This window comes from Nyctereutes procyonoides, unplaced genomic scaffold (assembly GCF_905146905.1).
Source record: "Nyctereutes procyonoides isolate TBG_1078 unplaced genomic scaffold, NYPRO_anot_genome, whole genome shotgun sequence".
Taxonomy (NCBI): Eukaryota; Metazoa; Chordata; class Mammalia; order Carnivora; family Canidae; genus Nyctereutes; species Nyctereutes procyonoides.
Window position 1 is genome coordinate 35,909,064 of NW_026575030.1, and position 13,148 is coordinate 35,922,211.

The 13,148-nt window shown below is 39.0% G+C and overlaps 1 protein-coding gene across 1 annotated transcript in view; it reads left to right on the forward strand.

Moving 5' to 3' along the window:
* MYH15 (myosin heavy chain 15) overlaps positions 1-13,148 on the forward strand; it is a 153,076-nt gene that overhangs the window by 78,048 nt on the left and 61,880 nt on the right. Inside the window, exons 28-29 of the mRNA XM_055316556.1 lie at positions 1,416-1,805; positions 10,379-10,505. Of these exons, the coding sequence (XP_055172531.1) occupies positions 1,416-1,805; positions 10,379-10,505 (517 nt within the window). The remainder of the gene's footprint in view (positions 1-1,415; positions 1,806-10,378; positions 10,506-13,148) is intronic.

A 13,148-nucleotide genomic window follows, 5' to 3' on the forward strand; every position in this document is an offset into this window, starting at 1 on the left:
ATACACACACACACACATATATCCAACTCCCTACGTATGCTGTATGCATATACATCTGTATGATAGATGTTTTTCCTTTGGAGCTAAAAATTTATCTCAGTAATGTAGCCATTACTCAAAATAATTTTGAGCCTCTTTCTGATAATTATTTTCTGAGACATTTTGAACCAAATAAGAAAGCCAGTCTCACTGATTTATAGGCATGATTTCAAACACAATATTAATCTCCAAGTGATTATCTATCATATTCACCAGGCTTGTCTTCAAATGATACTTGACTTTATCCAAAATAAAAAGACTCAGAAGTTTCAATTTATCCAAGAGACAAATACTCTTCCCTTGATGATTTTTAAAAAATGCTCTGAAGATTATTTCTGAAGAAACATTTCAGAAATGTTTGGTTTAATGATAGTATTGTTTGGGATAAAGGTATTGGATCCCAAAATAACTAGTGGGAAGGGAATCGTGTTTACTTGGATGTAGAAGTCATACATTTTTTTAGCGCCTTTTCTGTCACAACTCATCTACAGATCTGATAGCCTACGTATTGGCATGATCTAGAAATCCACGTTTTCTCATTTCAAGGAAAGGAAAACACATTCTAAAATAGATTCTATCCTTTTCTACCCCTATCCTAACCTACGCCTAATTATACGAGGTGATAGTTAATGAATATCAGTGGCTTCCCTGAACCACAGTGACACTATCGAGATTTGTAGAGCCATTTGCCCTTACGCTAAAAGGGTTTTGGGCTCTGAGAGTTCTTATCACTAATTTTCTTTATGTAATAATTTTGCCTCTAATGGTATCAGATTACCATTCACGGTAGCAGCCCCCATTCCTCCACCGATTTTAATTTGTTCCTTCAGATCTCCTGGTAACTTGAAGTCACCTGCTAACTAAGAAGCTAAATAACCAAGTTTGTCAGAATTATGTGTAAAATTACACTGGTGCTGTTTCTTGTGAGTGAGTTGCTTGGACTCAGAGATATTCTATCCATCAGATATTTTTGCGCAAGTTCACAATAATTGAGATTGGTCAGCTAATTCTAGAAGAGTAAATATTGCATATAAAATTCATCATGTTAGTTTTTATTAACTTGCTTTAAATGTTTTTCTTGTTATATGAAAAATGTTTCCTATTGCTTTGGAAAGTGCTCTTTACTGTACTTTCCCCTCCATGTATAGAATTTAATGAAGATGCTCATCACCAAGGACTGGAAGATTTGGGCAACTGCACATTTGAATTCTGGCCTTTGTACTGGTTTGAGGAAAACCATTTAATTTCTGTGTATTCTATCTTCTTTGTAAAATGACTTTTCTTAGTGTTGAAAAATGTACAAAAATTCAGTAAACTCTTCAATATAAAATATGCTACAAGTGCTTAGTAAAAGTCAAAATTATTTATTGTTGCAGGTACAGATACAAGGTTTAAAGAGGGAACTGGAAGTTGAAAGGACCACTCGAGCCAAGGTGGAGAGGGAGAGAGCTGACCTCACTCAAGAACTGGAAAACTTGAATGAGAGACTGGAGGAGGCAGGAGGCACCAGTTTGGCTCAGCTGGACATAACTAAGAAACAGGAAACAAAATTCCAGAAGCTTCGCCGAGACATGGAAGATGCTACATTGCACTTCGAGACAACTTCGGCCTCTTTGAAGAAGAGACATGCAGACAGCCTGGCTGAACTCCAGGGCCGACTTGAAAATTTACAACAGGTCAAGCAGAAATTAGAAAAAGACAAGAATGACTTGCAGCTAGAAGTGGATGACCTCCTGACCAATGTTGAACAGATGACCAGAGCTAAGGTAAACATCCCCAGGTCCACCTTACGGACTTCAGAACGTGAAAGTAAGTAGGAAAGGGAAAGAAAAAGAAAAATAAACAAGATTGGTGACTTGAGGTATTTGCTAACGGAGGCTATAGTTCTTTAGATTGACTAGACCAGGCTTAATCTCGGTTGACATTGTTAAGGTCACATGGCTATTACCTGAATGTAGCCTGACAGGAGCCTCAGGTTTTATTGGAGTTCCAGTCCATATGTCTTGTGGGTCTTTCTGGTGATGACATAAATAGGTAGGCTGAAAAGTGAAGCCACTAGTTATGAGTTGTGTGTCTCTCTTGAAGAATGGCTTTGAGTTGGGAGCATTCCTTGGGGGTGGCTCAGACACTCTTGTGTTTGTCTCAGTGAATGGTAGACACAAAGAGCTTTGCTAAGAGGAGAGACCTCCTCCCACCTCCATCTTCTCTGGCATTTCTTTGACCAGCCAGCACTTAGAAGGAAGTTTCACCACATGTTCTTTCTTCACTGAGCCCTTTAATCCATATAGTATAAGCTCTTACATCAAATGACTGTATCATCAGATCATAGGTAACGGCCATCCTACCTTCTGGTATTTGAGAGAAGGCTTCCTTTAGGTTAGTCAGAACAAATACAAGTATACAATATTTTATTGAGCTTTGCTTTATTGTGCTTCACAGACACTGTGGTTTTTTACAATTGAAGGCTTGTGGCAACCCTAAGTGGAGCAAGTCTATTAGTGCCATTTATCTAACAGCATTTTCTCATTCCATGTCATGGTTTGGTAATTCTCACATTTCAGACTTTTTCGTTATGATTATATTTATTATGGTGATCTGTGATCAGTGATCTTTGATGTTACTATTGTAATTGTTTGGGGGCACCAAGAACCATGTCCATATAAGATGGCAGACTTAATCAATTAATATGTGTGTTCTGATTGCTCCACCAACTGGCCGTTCTCCTCTCTCCCTCCCTCTCCTTAGGCCTCTCTATTCTCTGAGACACAGCAATATTGAAAGTAGGCCAGTTAATAACCTTACAATGCCTTCTAAGTGTTCAAGTGAAAGGAAGAGTTGTACATCTCTCACTTTAAATCAAAAGCTAGAAATGATTAAGCTTAGTGAGGAAGGCATGTTGGAAGCCAAGACAGGCTGACAGCTAGCTAGGCCTCTTGTGCCAAATGGTTAGCCAACTTGTGAATGCAAAGGAAAAATACTTGAAGGAAATTAAAAGTGCTACTCCAGTGAGCACATGAATTATAAGCAAGTGAAATAGCCTTATTGCTGATATGGCGAAAGTTTTAGTGGTCTGGATAGGAGATCAAACCAGCTACAGCATTCGCTTAAGCTAAAACCTAATCCAGAGCAAAGGCCTAACTCTCCACTTCTATAAAGGCTGAGAGGAGTGAGGAAGCTACAGGACATGTTTGAAGCTAGCAGAGGTTCATTCAGGAGGTTTAAAGAAGGAAGCTGTCTCTGTAATATTTCGAGGTGAAGCGGCAAGTGCTGATGGAGAAATTGCAACAAGTTTTTCAGAAGATCTAGCTTATAATTCATGGAAGTGACTACTCTAAACAAAGAAACTCAATGTAGACCAAAACAGTCTTCTATTGAAAGAAGATGTCATCTAGAACTTTCATAGCTAGAGAGAAAAAGGCAATGCCCGGCTTCAAAGGCAGGCTAACTTTCTTGTTAGGGCCTAAAGTTGAAGCCAATGCTCATTTGCCATTCCGAAAACCCTTGGACCCTTAAGAATGGTGCTAAATCTACTTTGCCTGTGCTGTAGAAATTAAAAAAGCCTGAATGACAACACATATTTGAAGTCCACTGTTGAGACCTACTGCTTGGAAAAGAAGATTCCTTTCAAAATACTACCACTCATTGACAATGCACCTGGTCACTAAAGAGTCCTAATGAAGATGTAAAACAAGATTCATGTTGTCTTCATACCTGCTAACAGCCATTCTGCAGCCTGTTGTGTATCAAGGACACATTTTGACTCTCAAGTCTTATGATTTCAGAAATACATTTTTTAAGTCTATAGCTGCCACAGATCCATCAGTGATTCTGATGGATCTGGACAAAGTAAATTGAAAATCTTCTAAAAAGCATTCATCATTCCAGATTAAGAATATTCTACATTAAGAACATTCATGATTCATACGAAGAGGTCAAAATATCAACATTATAGGAGTTTCAAAGAAGTTGGTTCCAATCCTTCTGGAGAACTTTAAGAAGTTCAAGACTCCACTGAAGGAAGTCAACTGAAGATGTGGTGGAAATAACAAGAGAACTAGAATTAGAAGTGGAGCCTGAAGATGGGACTGAATGATTGCAATCTCATGATACAACTTTAACGGATAAGGAGTTGCTTCCTATAAATGAGCAAAGGAAGTGGTTTCTGGAGACAGAGTCTACTCCTAATAAAGATGCTTTGAAGATTGTTGAAATGACAACAAAGGTTTACAGTATTACATGAAGTTAATTAAAAGCACTAGCAGCGTTTGAAAGGATTGACTCCAATTTTGAAGGAAGGTCTACTGTGGGTAAAATGCTATCTGACACCATCACATGATACACAGAAACCACTTATGAAAGGAAGAGTCAATTGATGTGTCAAAACTCATTGTCTTATTTTAAGACGTGGCCACAGCCACTCCAACCTTCAGCAACCACCACCCTGATCAGTCAGCAGCCATCAATGTTGAGCAAGATCTTCCACCAGCAAAAAGATTATGTGACTCAGTGAAAACTCAGACAATGGTTAGCATTTTTTAGCAATCAAGCATTTTAAATTATGGCATACAGATTTTTTAGACATAATGCTATTGCACAATTAATAGACTACAATATAGTGTAAATATAACTCTTATGTATACTGGGAAACAACAAAATTCACTGACTTGCTTCTTTGTGGTATGACCTTTATTGCAGTGGTCTGGAACAGACCCTGCAGTACCTCCGAGGTATGCCTGTAGCCAGCATCACATTCTCCTTGTGAGCAGAATTGGTACAGGTATCTGGAAAAGAGACAAACCAACAATAAAGCTCAACCTGCATGTACCATAGCCAGAAAAAAATACAGCATTTCTTTAGAGAGATTGAGTGGCTCCTAAAATATTTAGCATTAATTCCCTTTAAAAACCATATTAAGTAGAAAGAAACACAACCACCCTGCTCTTCCTTCTCTTTCTCTCCATCATCCCTGCCAACCCACCCCTAATTATCTTAGAATATAAATCTCGTAAGGATTTAAGTCCTCTCTCCTCTGTCTCTTCTGTATTTTGCCTTTTATTGGGACTCCTCTTTCTCTCAGCAATGAAAGCATTCCTTCTCCATGCCCTGTAGCCTTCAATTGCTTTCCTCAGCCCAAATGAGCCTCTAGAAGTCCTTACTCTTTATAATCTACTGTGCCTCTTGTTAATCTCAGGAATTCTTCTGTTTCTGCACATCTTAGTAGGAAGTCAGTCATAAAACTGTTGATAGGTTCACCATAAATCCATACTAATTAGATATGAATTTCATACTTTCCAATTTCCTCTAGAATTCCATCGCTTCTCAGAAGTTCTTTATTCATCTAATTCACTTTCTATTTTATTTTAAACAAAATCCTCCCTCAGATTCTAACCCTGACTTTCTAAATCCTTTTCAATAAATGGTAAGACCTAACTGATACGATCAAGACCTTCTCTCTTCACCTTATATTTTTCTTATGCTCATCCATTTCTTTCTTTCTCGTCCCAAAGAATAAAATATTTTTCCATGTAACCATTATTCACCCATTGCAAAAACAAATCAAAATAGGAAAGACTTTTCCTCAGATACCAGGAGGAGGAAAACAAAGTCTATCCATATCTGCCTCCCTCTGTCTCCTTGACTGAAGAGTAGTGCTCCATTTATCTATTGCTATATAACAAATCATCCCCAAATCTTGTAGTTTAAAACAGCAATTTATTATCATCTCTCTTGGTTCTAGGGTTGACAGACTTAGCTCAGATGAGAGTTGAGACTGGAGTCATCTGAAGGTTTGTTCATTCCCATGTCTGGTTCCTGGGCTGGGACAACTAACTAGAATGACTGGGCCTAGGCATAAATCTGTCATGTGGCTAGTTTCCTCACAGCATGGCAACCATGGGGGACTTGGGCTTCTTACGAGGTAATTTAAGGCACAAGAGCAAGTACCATAAAAGACCAAGACAGAGCTGCAACAATTCTAGTGAGGCAGACTTACCATGCAGTGGAGTGATTTACAGGGTATGGAATCTGCACAAGGTGTGAATACCAAAGAGTGTGGTTCATGGAGGGTTCATCTTTCGAGGCTAGGTCCAGCAGATGTGTACACCTCACTACCTCCTCGCTCCTGTAACCCCTGCAGTGTCTTTTATTTCCCCTGCTTTTCTTAAGAGTATTCTCTTAGGTTGTTCTTTCAAAATCAGTAATGTCTTCTTTTCCTCAAATTAGCGTGTCTAAAACCAAACTCATCACCTTCTTCTGAATCTCGGGTTTCTTCTGGACATTTCCGTCACAGGCACCCTGTTTCTTCCTATCACCCAGGCTATAAGCCTATAGCTAATTATTTATTTCCTCTCTTGTTCTTTGCTTTCCAGTCAATTCTCATAGCAGGTCAATTCTTCACTGTCTTACAATTTCCTATTCTATTCCCACAAATAGGTAGGACTTTCATTACCTTTTAACTGGATTATTAAAGTGGTTTCCTAGATTATCTTTCTCACCTTGAGTTTTTCTTTTTTTCAATTTATCCTATATAGTATCTATATGAATATTTCTAGACAAGCTTTATAGAATCACATCCCTGCTTAACAGTGAACTTCAAACTGCTGCTTTTCAAGGTACACCATGACCTGTGATCTGAATCAGCCTGCTCAGCCAATTTTAGATTCTATTACTTTGTTTCATGGACGTTCTATTTCAGCCAAGTTAGAATGTTTGACTTCCACCAAATATCCTTTGCCCACCGATATGCCTTTTCCAAACTAAGCCCTCTCCCTGGAATGCTCAAGTTCAACTTTCCATATTAAAACTTTATCTGTTTCAGAAGTACAGTAGCACTTTTGGGATCCCTCTTGGATTACTGCATTATATAGTCTTTTAACTCTACTTAAACAGAAGGCATCTCTAAGGCAGAAACTAGGTCTTATTTTACTCTCACTACATGATATGCGTAACTTGCGTCTTCAAGTATTAGCATTAACTTTTTCATATATCTCTAGGGAATTCTGTGGCTCAGGGGCTAAATGACTACTCAAGGTCACACGGTCATGGTAGAGACGAGTCTCGACTCCCAATTCTGTTTATGTTGGTGGGTGGCCGCATTCTGCTGCTGCCTTAAATATTTCTTGGTGGGATAAATTGATTCTGTTCACTCTCATAGGCATATACATTATGCTAAAATTTTTCTTGAATTGTTTATTTCATCTTTTCCTGAATTATAATGCCAGGAATGCCAATACTCAGTGGTACAGTGGAAGCTGAAGCATTTTGAAAGAGTATATTATGCTGACAGAGAAGCCCAGGGAAATTTAGAAGTTATAGGCAATCTCACAATTATCTTGATTATTTTGAATTCCCATTGGTTCCTGCATTTCTGGGAGATGGCATTTTTAGGCAGCATTTTAAGAATCAGCTTTAAGATGAATGTACATTATTCCATTAACCTCTTCTTTCCTGGTATGAAAATTTAGTACCTGTCCTTATGCTTAAATTTGAAGTTCTTTTGAAAGTACAACCCATTTGAATGGTACATCCCTGTGTAGGTTACCCTTAGAAAAACAATTGCAATGTCTTTTGTGGATCCTGCTTACAAAAATACATTGTAAATTGAAAACGATCTGCCAGTGGTTAACATTGCCTAGGAATACCTACCATTTGAAGCTATGCCTAAGAGCAAGTGTCTTTTCTGTCTGCCCAGGTGGTTGCCTATTCTGCCAATATGCAGAACCCCAGCTGGGCTTTACTACACACAAGTCTCTTAAAACCTGGGGGTTCTCTGGCTCCTTTGCTTGCCGTTTCCGCACACCATTGACTAAGTTGTCTTATAGAGCTCTGTGTTCTTTCACCGTCAGCAAACAGGTGCATAGCATAGAATATTCCGGGTCATAAACATAAGTGCCATTTCTCACACCTGGATGTGTTCCTCCTGTCCCAGTTAATGGGTCATTTATTATTGGAGACAACATAAAATGAAGATGGTTCACACAGCAATCATATCTTTATCCGGTTTCCACCAGCACTCAGGATTCATGACAGTAGGAGCCAACGAGGATGTCAATGTACCATTCCCTTTGTCATTCCTACTTCATATAACAGATACTTCAGAATCTAGTATTTAACTTTTTTCCCCATTGCCTCTGCACAGGCCATTATCAGTTCAAATCCCAATTCCAACACTCCCTGGCTGTATGAATTTGAACAAGGTGTTTAGCCTCTCTGACTCTATTCTCTCATTTATAAAACAGGGTCAGTATGAACTCTTAAGGGATGTCTTGATGAAAAGAATGAGTGTGCCAACTTTTTCAAATTATTTTTAGGAGTGAGAGCAAACCTATTCAACATTTAAAATATAACTAGAACTTTCAGACCATCTAAAGATGGCTACATTCATCACTACTATGGCTTTTTTCTAGTAGCCAGTGGAGAGTGTGGATAATTGAGTGTGCCTGGCATTTGGCATCAGGGCTCTAACCTATATGATGTTGATGGCATTGTATGAGAAACTGGCCATCAGACCTCTACCAAGTTTGGTTACACAATCACCAACAACCCCGGGTGTGCTATGGAACATATTCGAGCTTGAACTATGTGATATTCCTCTTCAGCCTCTAAATGGGCATGAATCTGATTTGGCTCTTCACTTGTTTGCTGATCAGTGGATAATACCTTGACCAAGTTAAAAGGTAAATTTGGGGGCTGGGGCTTATAAGGAAAGTTTGAATATGACCTCTAAGTAAACTTTAGTGGGCATGTTGGCCAGTCTTTCACTAAAGCAATAATTTGATTGTTTTAGATGTTTATTAAGTACCTATTTTGTGTCAAGCACCGTATACTGCCTTGGGGTTATAAGAAGATGTAATCCAGTAGTTTTTCATGGGAGTTTAGAATTGTAACTAGTGTAAGCATGAAGAAAATAATCTTCAACACAGAGTTGGCTCTAGCTGGAGGTCTCCAAGGTTTTTGCTGATTCAGGAATTTCCCAGAGGACTAAACCTGGCATCTTTTAAAAGCTCCTGGTCCTTGGCCATTGCTATATCACACAAATTAGGTTGACATTCAGACCGTTAGGCTCACCACCAGATTTTATACACATCACCATTTTCTTGGAATGCCACTGATGTAGTCTTTTCTTTATTCTTCCTTTTCCACGCACTCCTCATAGAAACAGATCTCATGGGACTATTGAATAGATTGAGATTTAATATATGTAAAGAGCAAAACAAACAGCTACCTATAGGACTATGTAACTATGGAACCATCAATGTTATTTCTGACCATATTAATAAGAAGGATGCAAATTACAGCTAGATAAAGGGGGATACAACAATTTTGCATCAGGCAGCTCTTTATCCTATTTAAGAATCTTTTTTTTTTAAGATTTTATTCATTTATTCATGAGAGAGACACAGAGGCAGAGACACAGGCAGAGGGTCCTCGCGAGGAGCCTGATACGGGACTCAATTCCAGGACCTCAGGATCACGCCCTGAGCCAAAGGCAAATGAGCCTTTGGCTCACCACTGAGCCACCCAGGCATCCCCTGTTTAAGAATCTTGAGTCTCAAATTCACTAGCATTAGTTTCCAGAATGTGGCAGAAATCTTATGGTTAGATTGGTTGCTTAGGTAGAAATACAAAGGCCAAACGGCATATCCTTTTCTCTAAGCACAAACAGCCCATTCTGAGAAGTTGGAGTTTTGAAATGAAGTGTTAACCCAAGAGGGTTACCTCGAGCCTGCAGCCTTAGTGACCCAGAGGATGTAGTTGCCTTGACAGTTCAAATGTCCATTATTAAGCTCAGGTCTATCTACTTTCTCCTATACTGCTTGGTCAGCCCTTTGGATTTCCCTTCTTCTTCCTCTGTTCCCCCCTCCTCTGAACATCACCAGTTGTTTATTGAGCTTCTTGAATGTGCTCGACACTATTCTAGGCACTGAGGGGTTATCCATGGTCAAATAGCATCTCTACTTTCATGAAACCTATTCTAGCGAGAGAAAAAAAATGGTTAAATATATAATATAATGTCAGGAAGTGATTATGTACTTCATCAGTATTTGGCATGTTTCCTTCTTCAGAAGAACAAAGAATTCTGGAGTGTCCCAATACCCAGAGAGTTGGGTTCCTATATGACACCTATAGCCTAAGAAGTTTGGGCCCCTTAAAGGCCCAGAACTTGAATTTATAGTGTTTGCTGAAATTAGAAGATACAGTTTCCAAAATGTTAACTGTGGTCTTTCAGAGCAGAGGAGAGCACAAGGGTCCCAGGAACCACACCTCCCTTTCTTATGCAGCTAATTAATTCATCATGGACTCTATGACCCCTGTCCAATCCTTCATTCTCAACTCATAGGCTAACTCTGAGAAGCTCTGTAGTCTGTATGAAGAGCGCCTGAATGAAGCAAATGGAAAACTAGATGAAGTGACTCAGTTGGCAAATGACCTGAAAGCACAGAAGACAAAGTTATGGAGTGAGAATGGTAAGTGAATGTGCTGCTTCACTGTGAGTGAGTCTCAGTCCCAGCAGCCTGGTGGAGGGACGATTGAGATGATCAATCAGTCACTGAAACTGAGTGAGCATTTAGAGATTCTAGGGGAGGAATGCAGCCTCTGATTTAACCTTGTCCGCAGATAGATGCTCTGGTCTAGTGAGGGTTACCTCTGTGCTGCTTTGGGAGCTCTGCCCAGCTCTCCTTCAGGAAGGAGAAACGCAATATGCAGTTGGATGAAGCAACTGTCAAGATCAAAGGATGGCAGGGCTGTCCACACAGCCTGTAAGACATGGCTTTTTATAATGTCGACCTCATTGAAACAGGCATTTTTTTCTAATTTTCAATAATAAACCCATACTTTTTTTTTTTTTACATTTAGTAAAAGCCATTGTCTGTACAGTGGCCTACAAAGGCCACGTAATTGGGTCCCTCATTATCTCTCTGACCTCTTCTACTACTTTCCCCTTCTCTCATTCTGCCTTGACTATGTTTTTAGCACACCAGGCACACTTGCATCCTAGGGTCTTGCCCTAGCTTTTTCCTCTGCCTGGAATACTCTAATAATTCTCCAGAGACTTGAAGATGAGGGTTAATCAAACAGATATCTGGGGGAGGTCAGTATAGGCCTTGTTGAGAAGGCGACATTTGACTGTTCTCAACCCATTTTCTCTCTTTGCTCCTTTTTTAAATAGTATTTAATACCTTCAAACAAACTACATACTTGAAATGATAAATGTGCTTATTTTTCTATCTCCATCTGCAAGAATGCAAGCTTCATGTAAGCTTTGTTTTATTCATCGATGTATGTCCATCATCTAGAACAATGCCTGTCACTTTTTGGTGCTGCACAAACATTTGATAAATAAAAAGTAGAAAAATGTCCCATGGTTACTCTCTGCTATCCGCTTCCATTGATAGGGTTTTTTTTTTGTGTGTGTTTTGTGGGTTGTTTTTCCCCCAGTCTTTTACATTGTGGCAATTTATTTGAGTTTTTCTTTTTCAATTTGTCATTAAGTTTGTTTGTAGTTTTTTGGGTTTTGTTTTTGTTTTTGTTTTTTGTATCTTGCAGATTTAGTCATTTGTAATGGTTGCTTCTAATCCATCAAGTAGAGGAACTATAGTTTACTTAACCTTGTAACTGGTCTTGTTTTTCTGCTATGAACAGTATGTGGCTAGATGTTTCTCTGTAATTAGAATTATTTTTAGGAATATATTCCCAGAGACCAAATTCTTGGATCAATGAAAATAAACAATATTCTTGATGCCCAGAGGCACACACTTTAAAAAGAGAATAAAGACCACTTGGACCATATCACATTCTTCTGCTAATGGGCACCTGTTTCTAGATGCTACATCTTGAATTAAAGCTAAATTAAAATAGGCTGCAAAACTATAAACCTAGAAGCCCAGAAGAAAGTAGTTTTGGTTCTAGCAGAGACACTGAATGGGACCCTTTAGTGGGGGAAGGGTGTATGACACTTGGCCTTGTTACAAAGCCCCCAATTTGACCTCTGCCATTTAGGATGTGGTCTGTGGACTCCGCAGTCCAGTGACAAGACTGAAGAATACCCATATGTTGGGTCCTGAATGATGTGCTGTACAAAATTGTGATAGGCACTGCCTACCTCCCCCTAGTTATTGGCATTAATTTTCCACTCACTTTTTTGATGAGGAAATTAGTGGGTAAGTGAGTGAAGTGAAAGTGGGTGTGAGGTGATAATTCTGCTCAGGATAGAGGACCTTTTCTTCCTTTAATTCTTATTTTTACCTTTTGGCTTTGTGTGAATTAAAATTTAAGTATATACCTATCCAAACCTCCCCTCACCTCACTGGGTTCTATGCTCCAGATTTTTTGCTGCTTTTTTGCCACTACCACTAGTCTCACGCCCTGCCCTATCAAACATATCACACTCTGCTTTCAAAGCCGACCAGTGGTAGACGTGATCAATTAAGCCATGTTAAATGAGTACTTGTTCTGTAAGATACGTGATATGTCAGTCTCAACCCCCTAGTGGATTGGCATTTCTTCAGACTCCTTTTCAATATGATGTTGTCACTCAGAGATTTTCAGTTTGGTCCACAGAGCGCTGGTGATCATCAAGACCCTTCTGGGGGGCTATGAGGTTAAAGTGATTGCTTTCTAAGTTCTTTTGCGATTTATATTGATGCTGCAAAAGCAGTGATGATGAAAACTTCTAGAACCTCATCATGCATCAAGGTAGTGGCACCACACTGTACTAGTAATCATATTCACTGATACGCACTCAGAGTTTGAAGAAAAAAAGGTCAGTTTTTTTTTCAAGTAAAAATGTCCTTAATGAAGCAGTAAAAATTAATTGTATTACATCTTGACCCCAAATACGTATCTTTTTAATATTCTCTCGGACAAAACAAGAAGTATACATAAAACACTTCTATATTTTTATGAAGTTTAAAAATTTTAATTCCAGTGTTATATTAGTTTCAAGTGTACGATATAGTGATTGAACGATTCCATACATTTCTCAGTGCTCATCACAATAGTGTGCTCTTAATCCCCTTCACCTATTTTGCCCACTCCCACCCACCTCCCCTCTGAAGTGTGATGTGTGATTAAGTCCTCAGCTGAGCTAGCAGGTTTTCTCGGGGAGC